This window comes from Schistocerca gregaria, chromosome 2 (assembly GCF_023897955.1).
Source record: "Schistocerca gregaria isolate iqSchGreg1 chromosome 2, iqSchGreg1.2, whole genome shotgun sequence".
NCBI classification, from domain to species: domain Eukaryota; kingdom Metazoa; phylum Arthropoda; class Insecta; order Orthoptera; family Acrididae; genus Schistocerca; species Schistocerca gregaria.
Genome location: NC_064921.1, coordinates 293,432,422 through 293,451,794, shown reverse-complemented (window position 1 = coordinate 293,451,794; position 19,373 = coordinate 293,432,422). Strand labels below are relative to the sequence as shown.

Here is a 19,373-nt window from a genome sequence, read left to right as displayed (position 1 = left end):
TTTTTGCTAGGCCAATTTCGGTAGGAAAAATATGGAATTTGTTCCGGGTCATCGTGGCAACGTTGCAGACCTCCTCGCTTGAATCTGCCTCATGTTCGAAGAGCGAGTACACTTTAAAAATAAGGTCCCTTACCTGCTTGTGAAAACTTGGGGCCTTCTAGGTGTTTCAGCCTTTGTGGCAAAACTCCAGAACACACACAATGCCACAGAAACTAGTCAATCATAAAACACGAAACGCTCAAATGTAACGGAAGCTTAACCAATACGAAACTCGGAAAACAGACTGCGCGCTGGTTGGCTAGCTGTGCAATCGTCTACTGTGCATCCCGGGCACAGAGGCCATAACCGCTTTCGCGTACTATAGCACAGGGGGGAAAGGGCATGTGATAAATTTGATGGCTCTGAAGTATGCGGGATTGAGTGCAATGACTGCGATAAATGTTACATAGGCCAAACCGGTCATTCTCTTAAAATGAGGCTTAAGGAGCATTCAGAGCCGCGTAAGAAAACTACTTTGCGTCTGCATTTATCAGACAGGGTGCAAAGAGACCGCGTTCTCAACTTGTCAGAAGGGCTTGAAATGTATAAAGCGAATAAACAAAAGCCATCAAAAGTGTTCGATGGGCAGAGCGATTTTGTGCCTTGTGCCGACTTTGTTTCCTTTGACAGTGGTTTACTTTAATCCCCGAACGCCTCTCTCTTATATGTATATTTTTCATGAGTTGTCAAGCCTCATTAGTTATCGAATTTTCAGCATTCTCATGTAACATCGGAAGTTGAATATTTATAAACTTTAAACTTCGAGTGCTTACATTTATGAATGACATTCCACTGATTTTTAACAATGTTTGGCAGGTTTCTATTTGTAACATAGCAAGCCTAATATTTACAAGGTATGGTGTTTTATCATTATTTTCTGGGAACGGCGTCTCGCAGTGCACTAAGGTCCCTCTGCTGGTTAAGTTCCTCTGACCACTTCTCGCCTTAGCGATAATCTGGCGGTCGTGTTGACAGAGGGCGCTGATTACTTAATACAGTCTCTTTTCATTCATTTGGCTCCTTTCCCTATTTATTTCATCATTTTATAATATACTGTGAATTCTGTAAGCTTGTTGTTATGTATGTCTTTATATTTTCACCTGAAGTTCACCACAAGAGCGAATCAGAATTGTTGGCACTTAACTCTTTCCTTTTTAAAAATCTACAGTCTTTACTGATTGTATTCTTCTTTGTGTTCCGTTTCGTACAATTGCATGATCGAAGAATATGTGCAGCCTATAATAGCGACATCTGAAGAGCGTACGACACAAATATTTTGTGGCCACTGTACAGCAGTTTTTTTATGAACAGTAGCGCTGTTAACAATGACTAGTACACACCATGTTTTATATACGTGCAATGGTACTAATCTGGTTTTGTGTTTATCTTTCTACGCTGGCACTATGGTTGCATTGTAATAGGATATCTTTTTAAAACTCTTCACACTTAGAGCGCGTAATTTTGACAAGTATGTCAGTATTTAATTCCTTTAAGCGGTAGACAATTCACTAGCTGTATTTATGTTTTTCCCATGCGTTGGTGCATATCTTAAGATGGTCACCGCTGACCGGAACAACTAGTCTGACGGCCTAAGAAGTTTGCGAACGTAGACGGAAATGAAGAAATTTATTCTAATATCAGTGCGGTACAGGCAAATAATAATACATTCTCTGGAGCTGAGGGTTTTCCACATCTACATTTATACTCCGCAAGCCACCCAACGGTGTGTGGCGGAGGGCACTTAACGTGCCACTGTCATTACCTCCCTTTCCTGTTCCAGTCGCGTATGGTTCGCGGGAAGAACGACTGCCGGAAAGCCTCTGTGCGCGCTCGAATCTCTCTAATTTTACATTCGTGATCTCCTCGGGAGGTGTAAGTAGGGGGAAGCAATATATTCAATACCTCATCCAGAAGCGACCCTCTCGAAACCTGGACAGCAAGCTACACTGCGATGCTGAGCGCCTCTCTTGCAGAGCCTGCCACCGGAGTTTGCTAAACATCTCCGTAACGCTATCACGCTTACCAAATAACACATAACACTGTGACGAAACGCGTCGCTCTTCTTTGGATCTTCTCTATCTCCTCCGTCAACCCGACCTGGTACGGATCCCACACTGATGAGCAATACTCAAGTATAGGTCGAACGAGTGTTTCGTAAGCTACCTCCTTCAATGATGGACTACATTTTCTAAAGACTCTCCCAATGAATCTAAACCTGGCACCCGCCTTACCAACAATTAATTGTATAAGATCATTCCACTTCAGATCGTTCCACACGCATACTCCCAGATATTTTACAGAAGTAATTGCTACCAGTGTTTGTTCCGGTATCATATAATCATACAATAAAGGATCCTTCTTTCTATGTATTCGCAATACATTACATTTGTCTATGTTAAGGGTCAGTTGCCATTCCCTGCACCAAGTGCCTATCCGCTGCAGATCTTCCTGCATTTCGCTGCAGTTTTCTAATGCTGCAACTTCTCTGTATACTACAGCATCATCCGCGAAAAGCCGCATGGAACTTCCGACACTACCTACTATGTCATTTATATATATTGTGAAAAGCAATGGTCCCATAACACTCCCCTGTGGGACGCCAGAGGTTACCTTAACGTCTGTAGGCGTCTCTCCATTGAGAACAACATGCTGTGTTCTGTTTGCTAAAAATTCTTCAATCCAGCCACACAGCTAGTCTGATATTCCGTAGGCTCTTACTTTGTTTATCAGGCGATAGTGCGGAGCTTTATGGAACACTTTCCGGAAGTCAAGGAAAATGGCATCTACTTGGGACCCTGTATCTAATAATATTTTCTGGGTCTCATGAACAAATAAAGCGAGTTGGGTCTCACACGATCGCTGTTTCCGGAATCCATCTTGATTCCTATAGATTATATTCTGGGTTTCCAGAAATGACATGATACGCGAGCAAAAAACATGTTCTAAAATTCTACAACAGATCGACGTCAGAGTTATAGGTCTGTAGTTTTGTGCATCTGCTCGACGATCCTTCTTGAAGACTGGGACTACCTGTGCTCTTTCCCAATCATTTGGAACATTCCGTTCCTCTAGAGACTTGGGGTACTGCTGTACTGGGGGTGTGGGGTTTTGCAGGTACGGGCTGTCGCGAGGCGACGTCGGCGAGCTGTCTCGGGTGGACACGCTGCGCACGTCGGTTCTGGCCTTCTGCCCGCCGCACCTGCAGAAGGCGCGCCTCGCAACCCCCTGCCCCGTGATCCGCTACCGGCGCTACGACGGCGCCTGCAACAACCTGCGCCATCCGCAGTGGGGCGCCACGGGACACCCCTTCAGCAGGCTGCTGCCGCCTGACTACGCCGACGGTGAGCACGTACTTTTCCTGTTCCATCTACGAGGGGTACTCGCAAAATAGCTTACGTTACCTAGTAACTGAGTCACTGGATTAGCTGAAGCAAACACCTGTACATCATTCGCCGACTCAATCCCCCTCACCCCCTGGTGTCTTCTATCCCCTCTGCCCCAAGTCCGTTGCCGCACCTTCACCGTTGTGTCCCCCCCTCTCTCGATCCCCACACCATCCATTTCCTTTCCCAATGCAACATCCAGCACTTAACCCTCCTGGATGATCAGCTTCGCCCTGATCTCTATCCGTCCTGCCAACTCTGCCACTACCTTCCCTGCTCCTACCCCTCAGGGCTCCCTCTCCCCTCCTCTTCCCCTCCCTCCTACACACCCTCCCTTTCCTGTGCCCCGTTCTGTGTCTCTGTGCTCCCTCCTGACATGCCTTCCCTGCCATCTCCCGCCGCGCCCGTCTCCTGCCCGTTGGTGCACCCCCCCCCCCCCTCCGACCACCCTTTGTCTTTTCATCTCACCCCCTCCAGCCCCCCTTCCCCACTGCACCTCCCTCTTCCCTATTTTTCCTTCCTCTCAAGCCTCCTCTCCCTCGGCAGGTCCGTCTTGGCAGTTTTTATTCTTCGTGTGTGCTTCATTGCTTACAATGGTCTTTTAAGTGTCTCTCATTCTGGAGTGTTTTTATATAATGGCCAACTTTTACCTTGTTCATGAGACTCCAGTGTATTACATGTGCTCCAGAAATCGCCAAATGTGTTCTTTTAACCTAATGTCCACTTTTTTTTTAGCTGTCCCCCAAAGAACATCCTCATGTCAATGCATATTTTAACCCCCAGTGTCTCCACTTATTATATTTTTATGCCCTATTTTTTTCACCTTTTTTGTATACAGTTTCTTCTTTTTATTTACCTGTAATGTCACTCGGCTGAAGAGCGGCGGATTGTGGTGCTGCCAGCCCTCCCCTGCCCATATGGGACAGGGGAATGATATCACAATAAAAAAAATTGAAACAAATTTATTAGAATAATAAACCCAAGGGCATTCACAGGACCAGAGCTAGGACCAGGTGGGGTGAGGAGCATGGGTGAGGGGAGGGGGACAGCTCATATTAATTTTGCAGAAAAGGAATGGGTGGAGGAAACCAGACACAATTTCTTAAAAAATTAGATTCAGAACTATAGAATAACTGTGTTATCCACCACTGAAAGTAAGATATCTTCTTTGGACGTACCCACGACCACACTGTGAATGAATATGCCCAGCACTGTGGGTCAACACGGAGTGTCCTAAAACTCTACAAGGATCTCCCACTCCTGTCTATAGGAGATAGAGAACAATATGAAAACACCAAAAACTCAATACATTAGTGTAAGTCCGGGAGAACTGGATCAGTTCTTTTCTTCACCATAAAATTTGTGTGTTTTTCAACTTTTTTTGACTTCTTCAGCATGTTCGTATAGAGTGTCATATAAACTTAAGTACAATATATCACTGGGGTACTGCCACTTAGCCGGCTGGAGTGGCCGAATGGTTCAAGGCGCTACAGTCTGGAACCTCACGACCGCTACGTCGCAGGTTCGAATCCTGGCTCGGGCATGGATGTGTGTGATGTCCTTAGGTTAGTTAAGTTTAAGTAGTTCTAAGTTCTAGGGGACTGATGACCTCAGAAGTTAAGTCCCATAGTGCTCAGAGCCATTTGAACCATTTTACTGCCACTTAAATCACAAGAGATGTGATAAAATGAAAATATACATGAATGGTCCATCTCGCTCACAGGTGTATGAGTGAGATGAACCAGCGTACTGGGAGAGATGTATCAAATAAAAATGGCTAAACATAAAGAAATGAGTCAAATAAAATTTCATACCTTTGTTTGGAATATGTTGTAATGAATACAGACTTATACCACTACATATTTTATTCCAAAACAATTTTATCACTTTAAAAAAATCTTGGTTGAACATTGGCTTTTCTAAAGAGTTGTTGATTTTGTTTACGAATTAGCCTGAAACTTCCTTGCAGGTTAAAGCTGTGTGCCAGACCGAGACTCAAACTCGGGACCTTTGCCTTTCGCAGGCAAGTGCTCCACCAACTGAGCTATGCACGCCCCCTCCTCACAATTTTTCTTCTGCCAGAACCTTATTTCCTACCTTTCAAACTTCACAGAAGTTCTCTAGTGAAGTTTGGAAGGTAGGAGACGAGGTATTGGCGGAAGTGAAACTGTGCAGAGGGGGTCTAAGTCGTGCTTGGATAGTTCAGGTGGCAGAGCACTTGCTCTCGAAAGGCAAAGGTCCTGAGTTCGAGTCTCGGTCCGGCACACACTTTTAATCTATCAGGAATTTCATATCAGCGTACACTCCGCTGCAGAGTGAAAATTTCATTCAAGAATTAGCCTGTCTTTCTCTCATCACAATAATTACATTTATTACTAAATGTTGACCATTGTGAACAGGCAACACACAATCCAATAGTATTTTTTATTAGTTTCGTAGTAGATTTCATCGCAGCCAACAAATTCATGCTCATCTCATTCATCAAAGCTATTTCTGTCATCTTCTACAATATCTGTATCTGATGAACACGGTGAGCTATTTTTCTCATTGAGCATTTTCAGTCTGTTTTTCTCTTCACAAGTACTTGCCTTTGGAGATATTTTTGTGTTTTTTTCTTTTTCCTTTCTTTTATTATCCCTTTTTTCTTTACAGTTTCAATATTTTCAGCAAAGTTTAGTCCTTTGAATACAGTTGCTGCCTTCCTTACAAAATTCATGGTTTTATCGCTAGAAGGAACAGGTGATTTTTCTTCCAAAGGTTTCGTCCTTGTTGGCTTGGAAATACTCAATTTTTAGATGGTAATCTTGTAAGTGGAGCCTGAAGTTGTGTTAGTGAAAGAAATTGACTTGTGCAGGTACCTCAGCTCTTTTGATGTGCTTGGAATCAGTAGGTCTTTTTATGAGTCTTGAAGTGGTTGGTTGGTCTATGTACAAGATTCTACTCTTCCATTTGTTGGCACAGACATATCCTCAGACGATTTAGTATAATCCGAGAGCCCAACCATCTTCATTGGGCTTATTGCACATGCGTTGAAACTATATTTAATTGTGCTCCCTCTCTCTCACATTGAAACAAGTAGTTGATCTCTCCATAATAACAATGGTCCGTCTCTCCCGATGGTTTGGGAGAGATGAACCACCCCGACTTCTGTCTGCAGGCAGTGAACTCTGTGGTCATTTTAGGTTAGTTTCATGTCTACACATTAGTCAAGCTCTCAGTAAAAAAACTGTATCAATACTGCACAAACTAAGCCTTAATACTAAAATTATGTAACAACGCATAAAACTTTCATCTCCAAAACAGAGAATGTGACTTTTCTCCAGAACTAACACGAAAATGAGAGCAACATTCTGCATTACGTTTGTTCACAAAATAACTTCCTTGCAAGTAGCGGGAGCTACTCTCCAGCGGCGCATTTGTGAAAGATGCTACTGGTCCATCTCACACAGTGGTCCAACTACCCAGACTTACCCTACGGTCCCCAGTACGGCGTAGGAAAAACGCCAGGATTCAAAACAGCCCTTATCCGTCTCGGAAAGGATTAGTACAGGTGCTGTATGGTTTTAAATGGCATCTTACATCATTCTTCCTGCAAAACAGTGGAAGTTCAGGTAACGATGACGGAGGTGGATACCGATCACCTATTCTTCTCTTCAAAGTTAACCACAAAGGATCAATAATACTAAGGTCTGGTGATCGTGGTGGCCAGGGGAGATGCGAAAATTCATCCTCTGCTAACAAAACCAGCCCTGGACGATGCGAGTCAAGTGAACAGGGACCTTGTCATCTTGGAACACAGAATCACCATTGGGGGTCAAACCATTGGATGGATCTGTTCAGCCAAGATGGTGACATAATCCTTGGCTGTAGTATGACCTTGCAAGTACCCATGGGAATATCACGATAAGGCTGGCCAAATCTTCACCGAATTCCCGGCGTGTTTCGCTCTTGAGACGTAAACTCGGCCAGAAGTTGGAAATATCACGATAAGGCTGGCCAAATCGTCACCGAATTCCCGACGTGTTTCGGTCTTGAGACGTAAACTCGGCCAGAACTTGGAAACAGTTGGCAACAAGACTCACCTGAGCAAATTACTTTTTTCCATAGCTACACAATCCTGGCCTTATGACCTCGGCACCACGTTTCCGTGATAAGCGCAACTGTATCGCAGATGTGTGGTTTTGGAATTCCAGCGCGCCCTGCAATAGGGTATTTGATTGTTTTTGTGGAAATCGTCTCAAAAGATTAATTACGTCATTTTATGCTCATGGATTGCAGTGTTTAAAGAAAACGGAAATGAAATTCAATTATTCGAAAGCCCACTAAAACGTTCGTTTAAGTCATGTTATGCCTGTGATGTCACTGCCTAGAACGCTGCTCCTATTTTCGTGAAGCTCATTCAAAGTGATATCTTGTTTTGGAATTTACGTTTCGGAGAATGGATTACAAATGTTGCGCAGCACCACATTGTAAAAATAAGTCTATAAAAAGTCCCGAAAAATAGTTTTTGAATGTTCCAAGGAATGAAATTTGTTAAATGTAGTTGCAACTCGCTGGTAGAGATCCAAATGAGATGCTGGGCACTACATATGATTATTTCTGTCTGAATCATTTTGATGTTAAGTAATCACTCCATATAAAACGTATTGTTTTATTAGTTTTCTATTAAGTATGATGCTCTGCAACTGCAGAAGAGTAAAGTATTATTACATACTATTCAATGCGTTTATATTCACATTTCCGAAGTAGCACTCCGAGATACGACACTACAATATGTATCATTAAAGTCGTTTTCTAATGTACTTGGTGAAAGTAAAAATTTTCATATTGTTTTAGTTCACTATAAAGTATTATGCTGTGCTTACAGTTGCCAGTTTTAACAAAAAAAAAAAAATGGTTGAAATGGCTCTGAGCACTATGGGACTCAACTGCTGTGGTCATTAGTCCCCTAGAACTTAGAACTACTTAAACCTAACTAACCTAAGGACATCACACACATCCATGCCCGAGGCAGGATTCGAACCTGCGACCGTAGCAGTCGCACGGTTCCGGACTGCGCGCCTTGAACAGCGAGACCACCGCGGCCGGCGCCAGTTTTAAGATTTACAACAGTGATACAGTTCTTTCCTGCAAGATACGTCAGCTATTTATGTCTCAAAAAATATATTTTCGAAAGCATATGAAGTTTATAACAAGTATCCAATGAATCAAAATATCTGATGTACGTAAAAATGAAAGAATACCCTTAAGTGTTTGCTGTAATGGATAATCTGCGGACATTAATCGACAAAGAATTAATGGAACGAAAAACGAAGTGTCTAATTCCAAATCCCTCGACACATACAATAAGTAGAGAAATCAAGAGTGCCACTAACACGATTTAGCCTGACAAGTTTCTTTGTAACCACTGTTGCATACTAAGAAAATCCAACGAACCGAAGCCAGAAAGATTTTTTCTAGAAAGTACTCGGAACACAAAGGCGATGCCATAGGAAGGGCGTGGGCTTGGGCGTTGGCCGACAATGTTACATGGACTCACATGGACAAGCCGCGAGGCGTGGCAATGTGTTGGTGGGGATCATGCGAGGGTTGGACGTTTAATATTGGCAACGGTTTATTTACAGCTCGTACAAAACAGATACGTGTTTCAAAGTTTTACTGACCTTCAAAGTAGTCACCAGCATTGTGTACAACCCGTTGCCAGCGATGTGGAAGCCGTAGGATACTCTTAGCAGCGCCAGTTGTGTTGACAATTCGAGCGGCGCGGTCTATTGCCCGAAGAATTTGTAGCAGTTCTGAAGCGAATGGCGTGAAGTGTTTCCTTCGGTTTAGAAATCGAGTTGAACTTACGAGAGCTTAAGTCAGGGGAGTGCGGTACGTGGTATAGTACTTACCAGCCCCATCAGTCAAACAAATCAGTAACAGCTTGCACTGTACGTTCTTGAACACTGTCCTGCAATATGATGGTCAGGTCCTGCAGAAAGTGTCATCACTTCTGTACCTATGCTGTTCATTTTTGGTACAAACCTACGACCATCTTAGAGACAAAAGTGATTACGCTTTCTGCAGGACCTGGCCATCATTTTGCAGGACAATGTTGAAGCACGTACAGTGCAAGCTGTTACTGATTTGTTTGGCTGATGGGGCTGCTAAGTGCTATATCATCTACTGCACTCCCTGATATAAGCCCTCGTAAGTTCAACTCGATTTCTAGACTAAAGGAAACATTTCACAGCATTCACTTCAGAACTGCTACAAATTCGTCGGGCAATAGACCGCGTCACTCGAACTGTCAACACAACTGACACTGCTAAGAGTATCCTAGGACTTCCACATCGCTGGCAACTGGTTATACACAATACTGGTGACTACTTTGAAGGTCAGTAAAACTTTGAAACACGTATCAATTTTGTACGGGCTGTAAATAAATACTTGCCACCATTAAAGTTCCAACCCTCGTATATGGTCAAAAATGAGGTCCCAAAGGACGGTGGCCGGAAATGCCAACATGGAAGGGGCGACGCAGTGTGCCGCACGGATAAAAGGCGGTAACGGGGAAGTTCAGTACAGGCAATGGTCCAGGAAGCCTGGACTTGTACTATCCGCTCTGACTCTGCTCACAGTCACACTTAGCCACGTATCTCCCTGCATGAGGTTTTGAAATCAGGAATAGTGTATTTTCATTCAAGTTATTATCCAGCTCTTCCTCAGACGAGCAATTAAAGGGTGTAGTTATTCAAGTCTTGTCTTTGTTCTGCTAAATTTCCTGACCGAGTTCCATAACTCTTTCAAACTTCTAGCTAGCCATCTCCAAGTTAGTTGACTGGACGAGTCTTGTCCAGTCTCCAGTGTCATTGAGCAGTTAGATCGCTAGCTGGGCGTGACATCACACAGCACGGAAAATGTCGTGCATAATGATTTGTCAAAACTGACAAGTGCACCAGTTGAATTTACGTACACATACGAATTAACCTGAATCCAGACTGCATAGGCGCGTACTTAATATGCAGTTTTTACTATAACTACTGATGATAATGTTCATTTAAAAGCGAAATGGATTTGTTAGGAAAAGGACGACTAAATCCAAGTAGCAGTTCTCATTTACACACGCGTACACGGTGTATAACAGTTTGTAGTGATTTCAGAGTCGGTCTTATTGGGTAAAATTTTACTTAAGGTAGTGGCAGCTTAGTGTGCTGCCAACCGCTGTGGCCGAGCGGTTGTAGGCCCTTCAGTCCGGAACCGCGCTCCTGCTACGGTCGCAGGTTCGAATCCTGTCTCGGGCATGGATGTGTGTGATGTTCTTAGGTTAGTTAGGTTTAAGTAGTTGTAAGTCTAGGGGACTGATGACCTCAGATGTTGAGTCCCAAACTGCTTAGAGTCATTTTTGAGCTTAGCGTGCTGACGTTCGCAACGACCAGTCATGAACTAAATAATTAATGCTGTTCCTGCTCTGTGGTTGACAAGTTCTTCTATGTACCCTTGTCGTCTCAGTAAATGAATTATCCCCGTGAAACAAATATTTCGAAACAAAACGACTGCGTTTATATGAACGCATTCCCAGCATTCAACAGTCGTTGCCAACATCAGCACACTACTCTGCCGCTGCTGTATAAGTAAAATGTACTGCAAAACCCTTATTAGTGTCGATGGTCCAGCAGTTACAAAAAATATAAGTTCAATAACCGGGAAACGATAGATTCCTACTTCACGTAATTAGTTATGAGCAACAACACTCCTCGCGAGAGATTCACTTCTAAATGCATACTACGTCTCCACTGCAGAAGCCACGGAAAATGCACAGATCGGCACTATGAAACATTTCTCTACTCAACACTCTCCAAGTACTTCCTGCGCCGCCCGTCGCGCCTTCCCGTCCTGCACTCCCCCGTGCCCTGTGCGACCCGATGCTCCTCCACCACTACCATGCAGTCTCTCCACTGCCTTCGGTAGTCACCTACCGTAGTAACGAGCGCTGTGATTGGCCAGAGCGCTCCCGCCATGTCTCCAAGCCAACGCACACTCACGAACATATTGAAACACATAGGAAGTACTGGATTTACATTTAAATAACTTGAAATTAAATAAATATTCCTACGGCTCAACCATTAACACGCTGTAACACACATTATTAAATACATAAACAAATCAGATAAACATACATCAAAGGAATAGAAACAAAAGTAGGCCAGTAGCCTAATGTCTCTGTCCTTTCTAAAACACAGTAAATATTTGACCAATTTCTTCATGAATACTATATATCGGATATAAACATAGACGAATAAATATATTTATAAGCATGCTGCTATCTTTTTTCGTATAACTGTGGAGTACTTATGGCCAGACGTGATCGACAGTAATCGGCCACTTTGAACTCCAATAACTCATGCACTATTCAAGTTACATGCCTGTAACTCATACAAATTTAGATTTACACTAGTAGCTTTCTAAAGACACATCGGGCGACGAAATCGGATGAACCGTTTGGATTTTGGAAACTCGTTGCTGGGTGTTGCTTGTATAATTTACAGTCAGATACTAAACTTTAAACTAATAAAGATACTGAAAATCTGATTACGTCATCAGAATCGTCGTGCAAATAATGGCAATGAACACGTTTACCTTTAAGGTATCATGATGCCTCTGGCTGTTATTAATTTCTACATGAACTGTGAAATGTCTGCCATCATGGTTTCTCAAAGTCCGCCATTTTTGGCACTCCCGGCACACATATCTCCTTCATCGACAGAAAGCACAGTCCTAGACACAGCGTCAACATGGAATTCCCACCCACGCGGCCGGCCTGGACCTCGCGCTGTGGCTACCCCTCTTGCTCCAGCTAATATTCGGCGCCATGTAGTTGCTTGCCGAGCGGGCCGTGTGGCCATGCCAACTCCGAACTTAGAATATTTTTAGGGCGCCACAACTCACTCGTTATTTTCAGGGCGCCACAACTCACTCGTTACCTCACAAGATAGTGGAGGCCCTGTAATGGTGTAGGGCGTGTGCAGTTCAAGTGATATGGAAACCTTGATACGTCTAGATACGACTCTGAGAGGTGACACTTACATAGGCCTCCTGTCTGATGATCTGAATCCATTGATGTCCGTGGTGCATTCCGACGGACATGGACAATTCCAGCAGGACAATGCGACACCACACACTTCCTGAATTGCTGCAGGAACACTCTTCTAAGTTTAAACATTTCCACTTGCCGCCAGACTCCTCAGAAGAGATCTCCATCCCGTCATACTCCTACGGATTTATGGATAGCCCTGCAGGATTCATGGTGTCGGTTCGCTGTAGCACATTAGTCGAATCCATCCCACATCGTGTTGCGGCACTCCTGCGTGCTCGCATAGGCCCTATACGATATTAGGCTGGTGTACTAGTTTCTTTGGATCTTGAACCTATTTGCGGGACGATGATTACACCTTGCACCCTGAACTACGCTGCCTGTGAACATGTTACTGACTGTGGTGTGCACGCCTCGTTGACAGGAGTGAGCGCGCCGCGCGCCTCCAGCCGGTCTGACTTCCCGCTGCCCAACCCCCGTCGCGTGTCCGTCGCCGTGCACGCCCACCGCGACAGCCTGGAGCACGCCGTCACCATGGCGTTCGTCGCCTGGGGGCAGATGCTCGACCACGACCTCACGCAGACCGCCGAGACCAAAGGTAAGCCCACCGCCAGCCGCCGCATGCCGCCCAGAGCGCTTCTAAGGACCACTGTACACGTGGCCTGTCCTGGCCCAACGATCACATCTTACAGGTTGTTGTGAACAGATTCATCCCATGTATATTACTAAACGAATAACCCGGGCCACGATCAGCTGCAAGTTGCCTATTTAAAAGCTTCCAGAGGCGAAAAATTTTATTTTCCGCATTTCTAAACTACTGGCCACTAAAATTGCTACACCGCGAAGATGACGTCCTACAGACGCGAAATTTAACCGACAGGAAGAAGACGCTGTGATATGCAAATGATTAGCTTTTCAGAGCATTCACACAAGGTTGGCGCCGGTGGCGTCACCTACAACGCGCTGACACGAGAGAAGTTTCCAACCGATTTCTCATACACAAACAGCAGTTGACCGGCGTTGCCTGGTGAAATGTTGTTGTGATGCCTCGTGCAAGGAGGAGAAATGCGTATCATCACGTTTCCGACTTTGATAAAGGTCGGATTGTAGCCTATCGCGATTGCAGTTTATCGTATCGCGACATTGCTGCTCGCGATGGTCGAGATCCATCGACTGTTAGCAGTATATGGAATCGGTGGGCTCACGAGGGTAATACGGAACCCGTGCTGGATCCCAACGGCCTCGTATCACTAGCTGTCGAGATGACAGGCATGTTATCCGCATGGCTGTAACGGATCGTGCAGCCACGTCTCGATCCCTGAGTCAACAGATGGGGACAGTTGCAAGACAACAACCATCTGCACGAACAGTTCGACGACGTTTGCAGCAGCATGGACTATCAGCTCGGTGAATATGTCTGCGGTTACCCTTGACGCTTCATCACAAATAGGAGCACCTGCGATGGTGTACTCGACGACGAACCTGGGTGCACGAATGGCAAAATGTCATTTTTTTGGATGAACCCAGGTTCTGTTTACAGCAACATGATGGTCGCATCCATGTTTAGCGACATCGCGGTGATTCACCAGTATGTGTTCAGTGGCGTATTGTGACATTTCAAAAGCTTCTATTCTCTTCTTGTCCAAACTATTTATCTTCCATGTTTCACTTCCATACATGGCTACACTACATACAAATACTCTCAAAAACGACTTCCTGACACTTAAATCTGTACTCGATGTTAACAAATTTCTCTTCTTCAGAAACGCTTTACTTGCCACTGCCAGTCTACATTTTATATCCTCTCCACTTCGACCATCATCAGTTATTTTGCTCCCCAAATAGCAAAACTCCTTTACTACTTTAAGTGTCTCGTTTCCTAATCTAATTCCCTCAGCATCACCCGACTTAATTCGACTACATTCCATTATCCTCGTTTTGCTTTTGTTAATGTTCATCTTATATCCTCCTTTCAAGACACTTTCCATTCCCTTCAACTGCTCTTCCAAGTCCTTTGCTGTCTCTGACAGAATTACAATGTCATGGGTGAGCCTCAAAGTTTTTATTTCTTCTCCATGGATTTTAATACCTACTCCAAATTTTTCATTTGTTTCCTTTACTGCTTGCTCAATATACTGATTGAATAACATCGGGGAGAGGCTACAACCCTGTCTCACTGCCTTACCAACCATTGCTTCCCTTTCATGCCTCTCGACTCTTATAACTGCCATCTGGTTTCTGTACAAATTGTAAATAGCCTTTCGCTCTCTGTATTTTACCCCTGCCACCTTCAGAATTTGTAAGAGAGTATTCCAGTCAACATTGTCTAAAGCTTTCTCTAAGTTTACAAATGCTAGAAACGTAGGTTTGCCTTTCCTTAATCTTTCTTCTAAGATAAGTCGCAAGGTCAGTATTGCCTCACGTGTTCCAATATTTCTACGGAATCCAAACTGATCTTCCCCGAGGTCGGCTTCTACCAGTTTTTCCACTCGTCTGTAAAGAATTCGTGTTAGTATTTTGCAGCTGTGACTTATTAAACTGATAGTTCGGTAATTTTCACATCTGTCAACACCTTCTTTCTTTGGGATAGCGTGCAGTTTATAGGCTCCGTCTGGAAGTTACTTGCATTACAAGTATTCAGCTTGAGAAATTAATTACATGTACTAATTATGCATTTGGTTGCTGCATTAGCAGTTAATATCAAAGGTAATGATTAGGTATACCACCTGAAGGAAGGTCATTAAAGTACGTTACCAGTTTATACAGTTACATAAAATATTCTGTTTTACACCATTGCTAGAATGACTCCTCTATCACCTATAAAATTTATTTCAGAACTTCTATTCATTACGCACGTTGAGATTAAACAGAAAACAATAATTTGCCCATTGTATTAACAACTATCTTAGGGTCACTTTCCTGGGTATTAGTTATTGCTTTGTTACAAACAGAACACTGGCAGGTCTACTTTTCCTCGAAGGCTCCAGTGTATATCATTACTAGGGGTAGATAGCACTGACTTGCACGAAGTCCATGCTGCACCCAGAAGAAAAAGCTTGTTCTGCAAATGATGCCAATCAAGTGTTGCAGTAGTTGGATCCGCCTGGGACAAGCTATGGCCTGGATAGTCATTGCACTCAGTAGGAACGTCTTGGGTTATCTTATGATCAGACCTTGAAGAGCATCGCAGCGCGCCTAACAGGAAAGTCTCTCACACTCTAGGACCACTTCTCTCCTGGCGTTCTCATAAATTTGCTCTGCGCAAATCCTTGTGTCTGATTGGCTAACACACATTCTTCATCTCCAAACTTTTATTGATGTTGCACAATGGCCTCCTTTCCAAAACTTTCTAGATGCGTTTTGTCTATGAACAATGCTCGTATTAGCCATATATACAAACTCTGCCTACTGTTAAATCAGTACTTCATCTGTTTCCTCCTCTGTATTATCACGATCTACCTGCAGGTAGAGACAGCGACGTGCCCACTGCCTGTTCAAAAATGTTCAAATGTGTGTGAAATTTTATGGGACTTAACTGCTAAGGTCATCAGTCCCTAAGCTTACACACTACTGAACCTAAATTATGCTAAGGACAAACACACACACACACACACACACACACACACACATGCCCTAGGCCCACTGCCTGTCTGGGCTCTATCAGATATAATGGCTGGGAAAGTGGATACCTGAGAAAGCATTTTCTGGTGATTATATGCACATTGTATGTGCGTCTCCAGCAGATATAGGGTCGCATCACACGAGAAGGTTACAAAATCAGTAGCAATAGCACAGGTCTTAAACGCTGACACATCGAAAATTAACCAACACTTGACCATGACACTACCAGACACAATAAGATTTCACTGCCGCTACTTGTGCGGGGTGTCCGACTACAGTTATTTAAAGGCTACAAGGTACCGAAACAAAGATTTATACAATGAGGTGACAAAAGGCATAAGATGCCTCCAACTATTGTGTACGACCACCTTTTGTCCGTCGCAGCGCAGTGACTCGACGTTACGTGGACTCAACAAGTCGGTAGAAGTCCCCTGCAGAAATATTGAGCCTACTGCCTCTACAGCCATCCTTAACTGCGAAAGTGTTGCCGGTACAGGATTTTGTGTACGAGGCAATCTCTCGATTATTTCCCCTAATGGGTAGCCAAATCATTCATTAGAATTGCCCAGAACGTTTCTCAAACTAAATGCGACCAACTTTAGCCTTGTGACACAGTGCATTGTTATCAATAAAAATTCCATCGTTGTTTGAAAACATGAACTCCAGGAATAACTGCAAATGGTCTCCAAGTAGGCGAACATAAACAATGATCGGTTCGGTTGGATCAGAGGACCCAGTCCATTCCATGTAAACACAACCCATATAGTTATGGAGACACCGCCAGCTTGGATAGTCCCTTGTTGACAAATCGGGTTCAAGGCTTAATGGGGTCTGCGGCACACTCGAATCCTACCATTAGCTGTAGGAACTCCTCTGACCAGGCCATGGTTTTCCAGTCATCTTGGTTCCAACCGAGGTGGTCACCAGCCCAAGGAGAGGCGCTATAGACGGTATGGCGCTGTGTTAAGCCTAGTTAACACGACGACATTGGGTTGCGCCACTCGATAAGTGGAATGAGTTGCACGCAAATGGTTTCATATTTGACTGTCAACACGGTGAAACCAGTATACACTTCAGTTTCGTCGTTTTGTGGGTTCCTGAGTCGTGTCTGAAATGAAAGTTTTGGCATCTGCACGTCGCACGATTTTGATGGAGTTAAAGCTTGTTGCGTGGAATCGCTGCATAAGAAAAAAAAGTAAGAAACGTGCTTCGATTCGTGACTGGTTGAACAAAAGACGTCTGCTCGGTTGCTCAGCATTCTTGCTGAAATTATTTGTAATGGAACACCCAAGAAGTTCTTTTAATTATCTTAGAATGTTACCAGAACTGTTCACGTTTCTTCTAAACAGAGTTAACTTTGCGATAAGGAATAAAGATACTGTAACGCATGTAGCACTTCGCCAGAACTGAAATTAGATATCACATTGCGCGCATTACAATCGAGAACACTCGGCATGCTATAAGACTTTGGATGAGCATCTCAACTGGGCGGAGAATACAGTCGCAGTGTGCCGAAAGACGTCTGCTTGTCTCTATGCTCTCAAAAAGTTTCGGAACGTATTCCCACAGGACTTGAAACGCCAGCTCGTGCAAGCACTCGTTCTACCGAACCTCCACTATTGTGATGTGATTCAACAAGGCATGAGTAGTGAAAACAAAAGACGGCTAGAGCTAACCATGAATGCCTGTGTGCGTTACACCTGCAACATTCGCCGATATGATCATGTTAGTGCTTCATACTCCGAGGTTGGGTGGTTGCGGCCGGACAAATTGCGTGACTACCACACTCTATGTCTACTTCACCGACTCCTCGTCGCGCAAGCACCCCAGTACCTTGCTTCAGAGATTAAAAACCTATCATGCCATCATAATCGAAACACGAGGTCACTCTTATTTGGTATCCTAGCTGTGCCCACTCACAAAACAAAAACTTTTGCAAACTCGTTCTCAGTTGCCGCTGAGCGCCTCTGGAACAAACTGCCCCTTGCCTTGAGGAAAATTCAATCTCCTGCTGCTTTTAAGAAGAAGTTGAAGCATTTCCTACTATCATCCACAAAATTAATGTACAAGGCCAATCCTCTCATCTGTCAAATAGCAAAGCTAGCGTCTCCTATCTTGCTCCTGAGATGCCTTCCTCTTCATCTATCTCTATTAGGAACGCAATCTTCTTTTCCTTTATATTTCCTTAATTATGTTTCATCGTGTCTCTCTATTCTTCTCCTCCTTTCACCATGAGTCTCCCTCATACTCCCTGCTGTCAGCACTCCTATCTAAAATCTTTCTCTTCAATAATGTATTTTTCCAGGTGTACCTTTCTAATTGTTTATTTCACTTTTTGTACTAGATGTAGTTTAACATGCCTACTAAAGCATATGAGTGTAAAATAAGTAGAATGCCTGGCTAGATGTAAGAGAGGGCCTCATGGCCCTAATCTTGCCAGGTTAAATAAATGAATAGTTGGTGATGACACTTTTTCATTATCACCAGTAATTATTAACATTAACTTTAATTATTATTAACATTAACAGCAGTTATTATTCGGACAGGCCGTATTAAGAAGAGAATGGTTTGAAAACTACTCTCTTGAAGATCTGTACAGTGTCAAAATTTCAAATTTTAAACATGTGTGAACGGGGAGCATTGCTGCGACGTTTTAAGTAGATGAATATTGAATAAAGAATTCAGCTTCTTGAATCGTGTAGTCTTTCCCCCTGTCAACAATATCCCTTAAAAAGAAGGAGTCGGCCAACTTGAACAATGGGATTTTAGTCTTGTAGACGAGAGAATTTCCACAGCTAGAATTACATTTGCTTGTATTTTTCTTAATTCAGTTGTATATCTGCTTGTAATTAAATAAATTTTGCCCTGCCTCTCAGGTATTGTCAAACTTTCTGTGTTCTGATCGCACGTGAAAGGTCACAGGAGGCGCAATGTATTGCTTGTTTTTGTAATCAGCAGCACTGAAATCCCACAAACACTTATGCAAAGCATAGATATCCAAAAAGCGAACATTATTCTCCGTTCCTCACTGCACAGTTCAGTTTGTCTTCACTCTACGAACACACACAACCTCAAAACGCATGCAACTAGTGTCGCCAAAGTTAGAACACGCCAAAAGTGTTAAGTTTCACCGACGAGTTGCGCAAACGCGCGGCGCGCATGCGCAGTGGCCGGTACCGGAGTTCTGTGCAATCTTGTGTCGTGTGAACTACGCTTTCGCAAGGACACTTGCGTCGGTCGTCTGCTGCCATAGC

General features: G+C 43.8%; 1 protein-coding gene across 1 annotated transcript in view; it reads left to right on the top strand.

Annotated features, from left to right (window-relative positions):
* LOC126336128 (peroxidase-like) overlaps window positions 1–19,373 on the top strand; it is a 161,947-nt gene that overhangs the window by 46,565 nt on the left and 96,009 nt on the right. Inside the window, exons 4-5 of the mRNA XM_049999617.1 lie at window positions 3,154–3,380; window positions 12,923–13,096. Coding sequence (XP_049855574.1) covers window positions 3,154–3,380; window positions 12,923–13,096 — 401 coding nt within the window. The remainder of the gene's footprint in view (window positions 1–3,153; window positions 3,381–12,922; window positions 13,097–19,373) is intronic.